At 40.5% G+C, this 14784-nt stretch overlaps 2 protein-coding genes across 5 annotated transcripts in view; one reads left to right on the top strand and one right to left on the bottom strand.

The window, feature by feature from the left end:
* Positions 1-14784, bottom strand: part of LOC135352129 (protein phosphatase 1 regulatory subunit 12A-like) — a 77673-nt gene that overhangs the window by 44936 nt on the left and 17953 nt on the right. The window contains exons 1-6 of one of the 4 annotated variants that reach the window (XM_064551326.1): positions 9758-9898; positions 9223-9533; positions 8774-8875; positions 8435-8536; positions 7536-7640; positions 5778-5846 (exon numbers count right to left, since the gene is read on the bottom strand). In XM_064551326.1, the coding sequence (XP_064407396.1) occupies positions 5778-5846; positions 7536-7640; positions 8435-8536; positions 8774-8875; positions 9223-9533; positions 9758-9780 (712 nt within the window). In that variant the 5' untranslated portion in view covers positions 9781-9898. Of the gene's footprint in view, positions 1-5777; positions 5847-7535; positions 7641-8434; positions 8537-8773; positions 8876-9222; positions 9534-9757; positions 9899-14784 lie in introns of those variants that run through there. The other 3 variants (XM_064551336.1, XM_064551352.1, XM_064551349.1) reach the window with 3 other exon arrangements.
* LOC135331108 (uncharacterized) overlaps positions 1-14784 on the top strand; it is a 48554-nt gene that overhangs the window by 10817 nt on the left and 22953 nt on the right. The gene's annotated exons all lie outside the window — the stretch shown is intronic.

Consider the following 14784-nt stretch of genomic DNA (forward strand, 5'->3'; position numbering starts at 1 on the left):
ATCATCGTTAGGCGGCACACATTATCTGTGCTTCGATCTCGAATATTTTCCAACTCGTAAAACTTCACCCCGAGAGCCAGTCCCAAGTTGAACCAATCTTTGCTGGCACTTCTCAGATTCTCACAAATTGTTAGAATATCATCTCCAGTCAGAACCAACGATCGTTGTTGTGCAATTTCTACTGTTTGGTTTCTGCTAGTAGGCTCCTCTTGTGACGATCCTACACACACACACACAAGTACATAAATTATTGCATTGAAAATGGCCAGTTTTATGATAAACTGCATAATACAGTAAGCATCTGAAAATGCACAATAATTACGATAATTATAGCAATGTATATATTAAAAGGGAATGCCAGGACTGTAGGAATCAACGTCATGTATTTTCCAGACTGAAGGTTTCCGATTATGATAGATGGAATTATGATAAGAACTTTGTTTAAGTAAGATAGTAATATTCGTGGGGTAAAATCCATGGCATTCATTGACAAATCGAAAACGTTGATGTAAAAATTGAAACGCAGTAGTTAAAACAAACAGTCTAGTACAAATAAATGTTCTGCTGTCTATAGATCATACCTTGTAGAGTGACATCATTCTTCAGACATTTTGATAGAGTTACAACGTTTTCATCTGATCCTGATAATGTTCTGCACTGGCTTGAGGCTGGAGGATCTGTACGTGTGTTGAAAACAGACATTCAATAGAAATTATTACCTGAACTGAGCTGACTACTAATAGCATGCATCATGGCTGAGTATACACATTGCAACTTTGTATGTGCGTAATTGAGATACAATGCATACATTATATTATACAGGTATTTAGGACTGTTGGGTTAGAGCATTATAAAATTATGTATAACCTCAAGCATGGTCTCACCTCCTAGCTTAGTACAAGCAGAGAGCCAATCTTTATGGCCGTCTTCCAAATTATACGTCATCCTATTGCGTTGAGTACACCTCATAGAAGTGCCCTTAGCCAGAACACAAGCTGGGTGGTGGGGCACTTGGGGACTTGCTTCAGTAGAGGGCAATTCATGGGGACACAAAAATGCAACTTCAGGATCCTCATACGTGTATTTCAGGGCTTTGTAAGCAGATCGAAGACCAGAGTGAATATTTTCATATATCAACGACAACATGTCTTTTTGATTGTTGCTGGAATGAACTTCGAGGAATGAAAATCCATCAATTAGCGTAACAAAACAATCTTCCTCTCGATGAATCAATTGTATAAAGTTTCTACTCGGCTGGTGATCCTCCATTTCAATTTCCCATTCACATTCTTTAATCAGGTACACTTGTAGACAGCAAAACACTCCACAGCACTGCCAGTTGCTTTTGAAGTATAAAACGAGTGGGATCAAACCGGTCTTAAGCAAATCAGCTCGTTCGTCATTGACTTGAGTTGGTGGCAGCAAGGATAGAAGTGATGGCATATAGAAACGCTTATCTTTCCCGACTTCTTGTGAGAATAAACGAAATGGGGTGGCTATCAGCAAGTGCTTGAATATTTCAATGAGATGAGTGGGCGCAAAGAGTCCATCGATATAATGCTTTTCAAAATTTTTATCAGATAAAAGTTCAATCGTAATAATTCCTTTATCGGTAAAATCTAACCAGGTTCCAAACCCATTACTTTCTCGCATGTATGCAGCATACTCGACAAGCTCTGTTACTTTATCGAGAAGCACTTGAGTATCACAGAATACCACATTTGGTACAATGGCAGGATAATAGTGAAAGATGTGATGCTCATGGAAAAATTTCAATGCTTCACAAAGTGCATCTTCGTGAAAATTATGTAGCATTTTTGCAATTTCTACACATTCGGTCTTGCTTAGAACTTTTCTTTTTTCATCGTTTGAAACCTTCTCAACAATAATTTCCAAAATAAACCACCAAAAAGGGACCAGGATTTCACATTTATTCAGCTCTTGAGATGCTTTGTAAATACATCCACGAATTTTCTTCGCCAATTCCTCACTGTCAGAATCGCAGTGCTTGCAATCCACAGGAAATATGACATCTCTTTTCCCTAAATTAAAAAACATAGTCAACTTCTTAATGCAGTCTTTCTGCGCAAAGTTCAATAAAGTTTTATTCTTGTCAGACAATGTTTCCTTGCATTTCGATTGATGGTCTTTGTGAGTACCAATGCATACCAGCTTGCAGTTTTCACTGTGAGATTGAATGGACTGCACGAGATACTTGAAGTTATCCAAAACTGAGAGATGTGACTTGAAACCTTTACCAACTGGCTTATCGCCCTTGTAGTATTCAACCAGCGGATGATCGTCAAGGCAGTCAGAGAGACGAAGAATGTACAAAGCTACAGAAATCTTGGGCATGAAGAGTGGCAGCAGATTATGAAAGTGTGGTTGCCCACCGCTATCGATTATGTAGATCCAATGAGATCCAAACTTTTCTTGAACAGCAGTACGATCAGCATCAGAAAATCGCTGAATATTAGCCATTACATTCGAAACAGTGCTAAGAAATTTACTCTTTTTTCCTTCTAGCTTACTATGCGTTGCTCCAGCTACTGATGGTTTAGTTGCTCTTAAAGTCAAAGGAGTTGTATTAACTGGCGTACTTGATTCATTGCTAAGTTCAAGTTGCTTCAGAGCAATGCTGAGTTCTTGTGGGATAGCAGATTCTTCGCTGGTTACATGAGATTTAATAGCATCAGCAACAATGCGTTGTAGATCATCACTAGATACTGGTTTCCATGTTCTAGAGGGATCATCTTGAGCTTCCGTTCTCAGCTTTGAAGTGTCACGAATTTGTCGAATCCTCTCTGCTGTGCTAGCTAATGGAGTGCTGTTTCGATCTACAGGAGGAGGCAGTCCCAGAAGGAGATGCTTAGTGGAGGTTTTACCAGTGCCGGCCATTCCAAAGAATAAGATATTGGTAGTGTTCACACGGACAAATCCAGCCTTCATGGCTTCATTAAGAGCTTGCTCAGACTTGGATAATTCATCATTGAGGGCTGAAATAATAGGAATAATAATAGACTGAAACACAGATCTGGTGATTCACGCGTACGTCCCTTGAAACAGTACCCAGTATATACGTATGCACAGTAACAGTCACAGTTCATATTCACTTTCTAAAAGAAGTCATCTATAATACCCTCTATAGTTACCATCTTCTGCAATTAACCTCTACACATAATTATACCGTATATATGCTCGATCAGAGGCCGCCCTCAATAGTATAGCCTCCTTTACTAGCAAAATGAGTAGCCACTCTCAAATATAGTAGCCTCATGCATACAGTGAACTTTGACTCTAGCATTTCTGGACGAGGCAGCCAAACAAATTAATTATTAATACTAGCAGCTAGATACATGTACGTAGCTACTAGGTACAGGTAGCAGCTTGTTAGTGCTTCACAAAGACTTTCTCAGAGCAGAACTTTTGATAACAAAACCAGCAAAATGTATATAGCCGCAGCCTCTGATCAAGCATAATACGGTATATGCAATAATTATTCACATTCCAAGGATCACAAACTAGCAAACTAAATGACCATCATCAACACCACACATCCACTGCATGACACGTTACGTAAAGTCTCAATTGATACCAGCTACAGCTAGCGTACGTTGCATTTACACATGGCTTGACATAATGATAGCGCAGTTTATATATAGTCACGAACCAACAATTTCACAACAGAGGCAGCACTAACCCTCAGGAATTCATACCACAAAATACCACAAATAAGTCAAAATTGCGAGCAATGCCATCAATAGGGAGGTGGGTGGTGCTTTAAGGTTATGCTAAAATACCACTACTTACTACCCGACAGCACTGCTATTCACAACGGAGGCAGCACTAACTCACAAAACAGGTAAAAGTGAATTCATGCAATGCAATCAATAGGGAGGTGGGTAGTGCTTTAGGTATCCTCGTCCCCACGTCCACTTCACCTCCAAGGAAGAGGGTCTGGTATCAGTATAATGGACTAAAATGCTGACACTAGCCTCCATCAATGATATCAAGTGATGAATGAAATGGTTCACAGTCAATAAAGTGATCATGTGCTGTAATACTCAATTTCTTAATAATTATAGTCTGACAATGACAATGATAATATTAAAACAAAGTACACAGTAAGTGAAGTGAGCATTCCATGATAGTAATAAACTATCTGCATATGATACTACAATGACAAGGTTAGCTGCCAAGTTGCTTCATTCTCAGATTCTTTGTGTCCTGTTAATTGTTACTGACTCAGCAACACTTTCAACCGTTTTAAAATTGTACAACAATTCGTAATTATGGTGCGTATACGAATAAAACATGTGCGTTCAATTCCAGTTGACAAGACATTTTCTGTTTGCATATAAACGACAACGTGACGTGACGTGCCATGCAAACGGTACAGGAACTTTATTCTGACGGCTACTGTATGTTATTACTCATGCACGAGGGATGTACTGCTAATACAACTAGAGCACGAGAGCAGGAGCAGTACATCACGAGGGCATCACGTTTTAATGCTGATAGTGCGTAATAGTCTTGCATGCGTCATATACTGCGTTCCTAGTAGCAACTAATGACATTTGAGCATCTATGCGGCATAACAGGTTGCCACGAAGCAACAAATTCACAACAGAGGCAGCACTAACCCTAAGGAATTCATATCACAAAATACCACAAATAAGTCAAAAGTGAGAGCAATGCCATCAATAGGGAGGTGGGTGGTGCTTTAAGGTTACGCTAAAATACCACTACTTACTACCCGACAGCACTGCTATTCACAACGGAGGCAGCACTAACTCACAAAACAGGTAAAAGTGAATTCATGCAACGCAATCAATGATAGGGAGGTGGGTGGTGCTTTAGCTATCCTCGTCCCCACGTCCACTTCACCTCAAAGGAAGAGGGTCTGGTATCAGTATAATGGACTGAAAAGCTGACACTAGCCTCCATCGATGGACGGACCACGCCCATATAACACTAACGTAGGCTCTATTAAGAGAGCTGTGAAGAGCAGCTGTAACAAACCTAACCTCTGTCTCAAGCTAGCTAGCTATATAATTATAGCGTATAAAGAGAAGTGGGCTATATGTACTGGGCAACATCTAAACAAGAGGCCGTATCAAATAAATTGCTATGGCCTCGGGGTAGGAAATGATTGACTTGCTAAAAGGATTCTAAAAGTTCAAAGTTAAAAACAACAACACGTGGTAGACAGACGTGGTAGACAGTACATTTGATGCAATTGTTGCTGGTGGCAGCTCTTTTATCACCCTGGCTACTAAAAATATCTTCGCTCTATTGCAGGGACACTATTGCGTCTAAACTGAGACTAAAGATTCTACTCCAAGGAGGCAAAAAAACTAGCCATAAACTCGAATATTTGCACTAGTTAAAATCTAATTAACAAAAAGTGGTTAAGAGCCATAGTAAGCATCGAGGCATGAAGAATAAGCACAATAAAATAATGTATTCGTAAACCCTAACTCCATATATGGGCGTACATGCAGTAAACCTTTGAATCACAGGGTCATGAGTATTATTATAGTGTTAACGTGTTTTCAGCATTACACAAAGCGTGTGTGTATAAAGAGAAGAGAGCATGCAACTCACTATGTATACTAGGGAACGTTTAAAAGTGTGAGGCTGTATCAATTTACACATGAACGGCAGCTCTAAAAAATAGCTACAATATGATTTTGACTGAGTCTGAGCAGCACGCCCACTTCTCTTAATTTAAACGTACCACTGATTGATACTTCATAATAATTATTATTACTCACTTGATGAGGTTAGGTTAGGATCATCCTTTGAAGAAGTGGAAGGAAGTTGTTCGGAACCATTTGGAGTATCTGAGGTGTACAGTAATAATGAAAGCACAGCGGGTGCTGATGCCTCGGTGGAGGTGTCAAACAACATAACAAATAAAGCTACTAGCAATAGCTGATAAAGAGTACAGTAGGCGTTCTGTCCAACCTACATCACAACCACAGGCTGTTGTATACCTATAACTTAAGGTAACATATTTTTTCGGGTATTAATTTCTGCAAATTATTATTTTTGCAATTTTACTGCAGGCAGAATAAATTATAGGGAAACTCAAAGAGTGGGTAATGATCGACCATGATTGTTGTTAAAAACGATCGATGCTATATAAAAATAATTATAGTGGCAGCATCAGCAGAGCCTTGCAGCTCTCTTCTCACTCTTGCAGCTACCAATAGCTAGCGTTCTAGTGCAGAGCTAACTACTAAGTAGAGTAGCAACACTCCATGGACAAGTTTGGCTACATTCCAAGTAAGGCATAACTCGAGAACCAAGCATTATTTTTAAAATCCACGAATTAAAATCCAAGTAAACATGACTAGAAGCCTATAGAAACTCTTACTTGCACTTCATTGATCCTAGAGCAGCTGTAGCGGTCTACACACACACCCACCCACCCACACACACACACACACACACACACACACACACACACACACACACACAAACACACACCCACACACACACACACACACACACACAAACACACACCCACACACACACACCCACACCCACAAACACACACCCACACACACCCACACACACCCACACACACACACACACACACACACACACACACACACACACACACACACACACACACACACACACCCACCCACCCACGCACGCACACACACACACACACACTACTATCTATTTATTTTGACCTTGTGCTAATTTCTAAGAACCAAAATTAGAGGTTAATGATTGTTTTGTGCTTGCCACCTATAGAAAAACCACATAGACCCATCCCCATTATCAGATACTACCACCACAAAACCTGGCCCAGACAATACAGGCCTGTTCCTAGGCCTTATAAATTAAGCCTCCCTCAAGGTCAGATTTAGCTGACACAAGCCATGCACAAGCTAAGTTCAAGTATTACAGCAGCCAATATCAAGTCTAAGACAAGTTCTATACTTTATGTCAGCCTTATACCTAAAATGTGAATATAGCTTACAATCAGCATGGCCCCAAGTCAATATTACAATAATTATACAGTATACTATATAGAAACTCTTACTTGCACACCTAGAGCAGCTGTAGCGATCCACACACACACACACACACACACACACACACACACACACACACACACACACACACACACACACACACACACTACCGCATACCTCGCTTGTGCATGCGCACCGAGGCATAATAATTATGTCATGTAACACATAAAGTACATTATAATATATTGCAATAGTGATTCAGAAAACTCTCCGATTTATATAACAGTAGACGCACCCACACAAGTGCTAGTGATGCTTTTATAGGCCAAGTAGTAGAATGGAATGTGTTGGATACTACTAACATTCCAGGTATTATTATTGGGGCCTACAAAACGTGTAATTGTACCACAACCAATTGTCCCAAAAAAACATTGAAGGTATCAATGGAACCGGCATGGCTTGCTCTATTGGTGTGCCAAGTTTGAACTTGCTATACCAATATTTGTGGAAATTAGGTATGGGATTTCTAGTGACACATACCTGGTTCAGGAGTGGAGACTAGAGGCTTGAGATAGTCAGCAACTTCAGTCATCCCCCACTCTACTGCCCAGTCAAGAGGAGTCTCGCCTTCATCATTAGTCACATCTAGACAGGTGAGGGATAGAGATCTTGTAGTAGTACTGACAGCATTGAACATTACCATGCAGGATGACTACATTATTTTATTATCATGTACCAACAGTGTATTGTATTGCAGTTGCCATGACGATACAACTGCAGGTACACTGATTGTTTCATTACATGCACATTGAACCACATTAATATATTCACGGGTTGTCTATCAGAGGATCTAATGAAACAGTACCCACTACGGAAATCACTCACCAACATCACACTTTAGTTCCTCCACTAGTGTGGTCAATATACTCAATAATTAAGTGAGATATGTTATTATAGACTATAGACTCAAAATTGCGGAAAAATAAAACAAGCCTATACAAATAGAAATAGTTGGTCTTATTAATATTGGTATACAAAGTTTGAACGTGATACACGACTGTGTGCGGAAATTAGGTATGGGATTTCTAGTGACGAGTTTAACTTCAGCCATGTACGTGGGTGTATAGTGGTCAAGATGGACCAAACATGTCATTGTACCACAACCTGTCGTACAGAGAAAGTAAGGTAGCATAGGAAAGGGCATGCCTTGTTCTATTGGTACGCCAAATTCGAGCTTGATACACCACTGTTTGTGGAAATTAGGTATGGGATTTCTAAAGCGCATACAGAAATGCCTGGCTTAATTAAGTATGATACAGTGTTAGTCATGCTGGTCCATTATCCCTGGGTATGTTGTTATTAGTGTACACAGTTATAGACATTGTCACTGTCTAGGATTGGGGGAAATGAGAAGCCAATTTGATTGTGTAATCACTCACCAACATCAACCTTGCACACATCCATCAGGTACTGCACGACTTGTATATGTCCTCCCGCACAAGCCCAGTGTAGTGGTGTTCGGTTGTCCTCGTCCCTCGCATCTGTGTGTATAACTCAGTGAAGTGATGACATGAACACACAACACACACAATGACAACATATGTAGAGTGGTTTGCAGCATTCCATATGAAGCCTACCATTCGACAATATAGAAACAAGCATCTTAAATGGTCAGTAATTACTCCAGCTGGGTGAGATAATTATGTTAGTAGACTCTTTGTCGTAGAGAAGCATGGGAACGAAATACAGAGATATCCAAAGAGCACACTAAATCTCACCAACATCCATCTTCAGCTCCTCCACCAGATACTGTACCGTGTCTTTACTTCCTCCATAACAAGCAGAGTGAAGAGGAGTCTTGTTACCATCATCCCTCACATCTGTTGTGGAACAAAGTTCAACTATCACATACATTTTTAACAGATATTACTATGGCAACCGTATAGCAAATGTTTATGTATTTCAAACAAGTGTACGTACATTGCAAATAATTATTCGAAATTGAAATGTAACACTATTAAACTTTCCGCTGTGTGCATGGTATGAAAACTTCACATACACAACGACTACTTACCAGTGCTACGACTACTACATCGCAAATAATTATTATACTACGCGAAATTACTGACACAATTGATATTGCTACACAGTACATGTGTATAATTCAGATACCATAATGATATGGAGAAACAATTACAATACACAAATAATTATAATGACTACTTACCAGTGCTGCATCCAACCTCCTTCAAGTACTGCACCACCTCTTTATGACCTCCCAGGCATGCCCAGTGAAGTGGAGTCCTGTTGGCCCACCCACCACCTTTATCAGTACGAGCTCCATGAGTAACAAGTGTCTTCACAATCTCAAGGTAGCCCTTCCAGCAAGCCCTGTGTAATGGAGGCTCATCCGCCCACTCGTCACTCCAGTAGAACTGGTGGTTGGGATCTGCCCCCTGTCCCAACAAGGACCTAACTTTGGTGACGTCATTATTGTGTACAGCCTTCTCTAAGTCCTCGGCTAGCTTCTTTTGAGCACTGTACAAAATAGATGGTTGGGGGGTCAGTCATACAGAGAATTACTTGATATGTGTATATAGTTTATACAAGTGACACCATGCACATATCCAGCTGTCACTTTGCTGTACAGTGTTCCACCTCTGATCATAGCCTGCTCTGACTCTACTAATGGAATGAGCCTCCCTCCATGCAATCACAAGGTGCTACCATGAGTAGTAATTATAGTCTACATGTTCACTCACTCTGAGTCTTGTTCAGTAGCCATTCAGAAGCTTTGTTCAAACTCTGTCAAATTCTCCCCTTGAATTGTTTCTCAGTAAGCAAAGTGCATGCCACATGCATACACCCTCTTTCTGTATTTCAAGGGCCCTTCCGGCCACAAAAACCCACATGATTAATTGCAATTGCAAAAGCATAAAAATCCATTTATAATTGCACAGATGTACAGTCAATAGTGGAGTCATGTGATCCTACTACACACAAAACAACACTTATAAACACACGGAAAAATAAATATTAAAATTCAGCTAAAAGGAACTGCTCCAAATTGATCTACAGTTGTCATTGTCGTCGTAATCTTTGAACTCTCTCCAAGGGGGGGTGCTCCAAACAAATGTCGTCTTGCATTGTCAGCAGTATTATGAGTGGGCGGGGTAGAGGAACGTCCGTCAAATGAAGTGCTACCAAAGTCATCCGTAGGAAATGGACTGCCAGTCTGTGAGGTGTGTGTGTGTGTGTGTGTGTGAGGGGTGGGAGGTTCAATAAGCAGTATAGAGTGGAGTCTATCTATTGTGGTCACCCTCTATAATACAGCCAGATTAATGGGCCGTGTTTGGACCTGCGTTAGCAGACCACCCTCATGGGCCCCAAAGTCTCCATAGCATGTGTTTGGACCTGTGTTAGCAGGCCACCCTCTATAATACAGCCAGGTTAATGGGCCCCAAAGTCTCCATAGCATGTGTTTGGACCTGTGTTAGCAAGGCCACCATCTATAATACAGCCAGGTTAATGGGTCCCAAAGTCTCCATAGCATGTGTTTGGACCTGTGTTAGCAGGCCACCCTCTATAATACAGCCACTGTTGGTCTGACTAGACAGACCACATTCACAAAATGCAAACCTTACTAGAGAAAACATAAGTCAACCACTTAGCTACAGTGTACACAGTGGGACCACACATAAAGAGGAAATTTCGCCCCTTTCAGCCTTGTTTCTCAGTAAATATAATCATTGCTCAGATCCTCCCCCTTTTCAGAGAGGTGTCACATTCCACCCCTTTCACAGTAAACAAAGCAATTTGGTAGAATGTCATTGAAAGGTCATAATTAGTGAAAGGTCAATAGTACTGCCACATGTCGTACATGCATGGATAAACAATTACACCATACTGTAGTTTAAAATACCACGACAAATGAAATCTCTGAGCCCATGCCAACTCAGCTAGGTATGGTTGCTCAATATTGACCTCCCTCCACCAATAAGGTCTAACACATGGGCAAGCTATACTATCGGGAAATATGAACAAAAACAATGAACCTTGTGATTATTATCAGTAGCCTACAACAGGTGCCGTCTCTACAAAGCATCTCCCTTCACCTCCATCCTTTCATGCATTCATCCATTCTTATCCTATAGCACAGCCACTGGACTGGAACATGCTGGCAGCAGATCACATTCACGCTGAGTAGGTAATGGCATATGCTAGGCCACATCATAGATAGTGGTATGGCCTCATCTTCAGTGCGGCCTGAGATCGAGGCTAAAAGATCCCCTTCCTCACACGTTTGTGACTTGTTGCAGTTCACCCACGTAGCGTGTCGTGCACAGAGTTATGGAGTATGTTCTCCATCTGAATCAAAATCAGTGGAAATAATTTATAATTATGTGAGCTTAAATGCTTTGTAATTTTGAATAACCGTGATTTCAATGGATTGTACAGGTCTTGAAATACAAAAATTCGCTCGCAAAAATAGCATTAATTTATTTCTAGTTCTACGGTAACATCAACTATTGGATAGAGCTATTGGATGATACTTTATAGTCTAATAAACGTAGCGCTCACCTTTCCCCTGAGTCAGAGTGTTGGTCCATTGTGTCCAGTGCACCGTGCTAGCTAGTAGGACAACTCCAATGGATGTGCTCTCAGAGTATTAGAACTGATGAATGAAGCACATGGACAGTGGGTAAAGGATCATCACACTATTAGACAAAATATGTTTCATTTTGTAGATTTGATGACAGACACGCTCACACACAAGATGGAGACGTTGGGGAGGAAAAGCGTTCACTTGTCCTTCCCTCTAGGAGCTTCCACAAGGCTGGATATAGGGTGAATACTCCTCCAAAAGACCAGCAGCAATGGATCACAAGGCAAAGAGCAGTGAGTACAAGTGAGTGGCTAGTCATGATCAAAAGTGGACCACCTAGTATAGTGTATAGGCTGCTTTAGATGACTGGCATTCAATATCTGCTAATAGATATCATTACTAGTGATCAAACTATACAGCCTCTGTATCAAATGCATCCATTGCTACACATTTGTTGACCCGTTGTCAGTCTCCAAGATAATGTGTGTATTTAGTAGTGCTACAAGACTGTACATACACTATCAATTATTGCAGCTCAAGTTGATTTGAAGAAATAAAAATGTTTAAGATAATAATTTTTATGGTGGGATTATCTACTAGTGAGTGAGTGGTCTGATTGTTCTCTCACTTGTTAGATTCGTGAGGGTCAGTTGTTCACTCTGTTGGATGCTGATGATGATCCACCCATTGGACGTCAGATAAAAATACAATCGACCTAAGGAACAGTGAGTACTGCCGCGTGCAGAGTGTGACTCTTTCCCTAACCAAACGTTTTGTAGTTTGTGCTTTTTGCGCTGTACTCTCCCTTGCATACATGTGTGACTGTGTTTTGTAGTTTGTGCTTTTTGCGCTGTACTCCCCCCTTGCATGTGTGACTGTGTTTTGTAGTTTGTGCTTTTTGCGCTGTACTCCCCCCTTGCATGTGTGACTGTGTTTTGTAGTTTGTGCTTTTTGCGCTGTACTCCTCCCTTGCATGTGTGTGACGGTGTTTTGTAGTTTGTGTTTTTTTGCGCTGTACTTTCCCCTTGCATGTGTGACGGTGTTTTGTAGTTTGTGCTTTTTGCGCTGTACTCTCCCCTTGCATGTGTGACTGTGTTTTGTAATTTGTGCTTTTTGCGCTGTACTCCCCCCTTGCATGTGTGACTGTGTTTTGTAGTTTGTGATTTTTGCGCTGTACTCCCCCCTTGTAGGTGTGACTGTGTTTTGTAGTTTGTGCTTTTTGCGCTGTACTCCCCCCTTGCATGTGTGACTGTGTTTTGTACATATCTGTATAGCCCACATTAGTAGCTTTGCTCTATAATAATTGTACCCTCCCTCGATCCACACACACATGCACACACACACACACACAACCATGGCCTGGCGATACAAATTTCGCTCTTAGTAACAGCTTTAAATTTGCACTGTGTTGTCAGACCTATGGGCTACATTTTGATACCAAGAACATCCTATATGCTTATTCCATTGCTGAGATAACACTGAAAAGCTACATAATTTACTATTTTCTGCTGTTTTGATGACATCAGTAGCAGCAAACCACAAACCAATGATGCTTTAATCAACCACAAACAAGAGTGGGCGTACAGTTATTGTATGCCCACTCTCGTGGTTAATTAAAGTGTCATCGATTTGTGGTTAGCAGCTTGTGATGTCATCAAAACGGTAGAAAATAGTAGAATATGTAGTTTTTCAGTGATATCTCAACAATGGAATAAGCATATAGGATGTTCTTGGTACCAAAATGTAGCCCATTTATTTGTAAACTTACCAGAGAACTTTTAAAGCTAAACTATAAAATGTTCAGAAGATATTACTCTAACCAAAACTGTACATAAAAACCAGTAAATCATGAATTATAGACACTGTGAACATATGTAAGAAAGGGATGGCCAGGATACCTAAACCATTGAACAATTATGTGATGAAGTCTAGGACCTTAGCTGTACAAGATTACTGTTTCTAACCGATTACCCACTATAACAATTTGTTGTTGTTTTATTAATCACCACAAACCCACCACCTTATGTTTCCATGGAAACATTTTTGGGTATGTTGTAGCTCGGTCATTTACCTACACATTGGTATCAACACCATTTCTTAGAAATGTTCCAATCGAAAGATATTTACATTTAAGTACAGCTACTCACAAAGTTGTGGTAATCTACTCTCTAAGCTGGATGCACTGTATAACGATTGAATTACCCACACAAATGGACCACTTATTTCATTTGCCTATACATAGCATCATCTCAGATGTATCTGCCCCCCCCGCACACACGCACACACACACACACACGCACGCACGCACACGCGCACATACGCGCACACACACACACACACACACACACACACACACACACATTCACAGATGCTCATGCTGTGTCAGACCCACAGTGAATGGAGCCTCCATCACAACACCAGCGATATCTTCCATAGTCATGATGAGGTACGCTAGGGGGTGTGGTCTCAGCTTGTGTGTGGGTGTGTGTGTAACTGTACATTATGCTGCATGTGAAATTGTCGTGTACTATAAATATATAAATACGACCACTTTCCCTCATCCCCCATTTCTCTGTAGACACGCTGTTTCTTATAATCATGGACACTGATGGGACAAGTTGAAGACATTGTCAAGAAAGTAAACACAAGCAAGCCTGTTACCAAGGAAACATGACAACATTGATCATGATCTCATCATTGACACAATGTTTAGCGTATGCAGTCATAAAAATTTATTGTTGTATTTTTTAATTTCTATTGCTAAAAATTAATTATGACCAAGAGTGCATGCGCTCTTGTTATGACATAATAATAATTATTACAATAAAAGTGGTAAAGATCATTAACTATATAAGTAAGTAAGGATTATGTGTATTTTATAAACCTTACAGTCCCCATGAGAACCCGTGTCCTCTCACGAGATCTGATCTACTAGCCACACCCTTAACCACTAGGCCACACCCATTCTTCACCAATGTGTGTATTATCAGGAGCTCATAAATAAGTTTAATTTTGATGACGGCTCTCTTCTGATGCTACACAGTTACAATACATTTATCATTGATAACATAGCTGGCATGTGCAATTGTGTGGACAGACATTGACTCAACAAAGCATTCACATCAGGTATAATTATGGTGGATAGAGTGCTAGTAGTCACCTCACAAACACTTATAATTGATA

Source organism: Halichondria panicea, chromosome 1 (genome assembly GCF_963675165.1).
Source record: "Halichondria panicea chromosome 1, odHalPani1.1, whole genome shotgun sequence".
Lineage (NCBI taxonomy): Eukaryota > Metazoa > Porifera > Demospongiae > Suberitida > Halichondriidae > Halichondria > Halichondria panicea.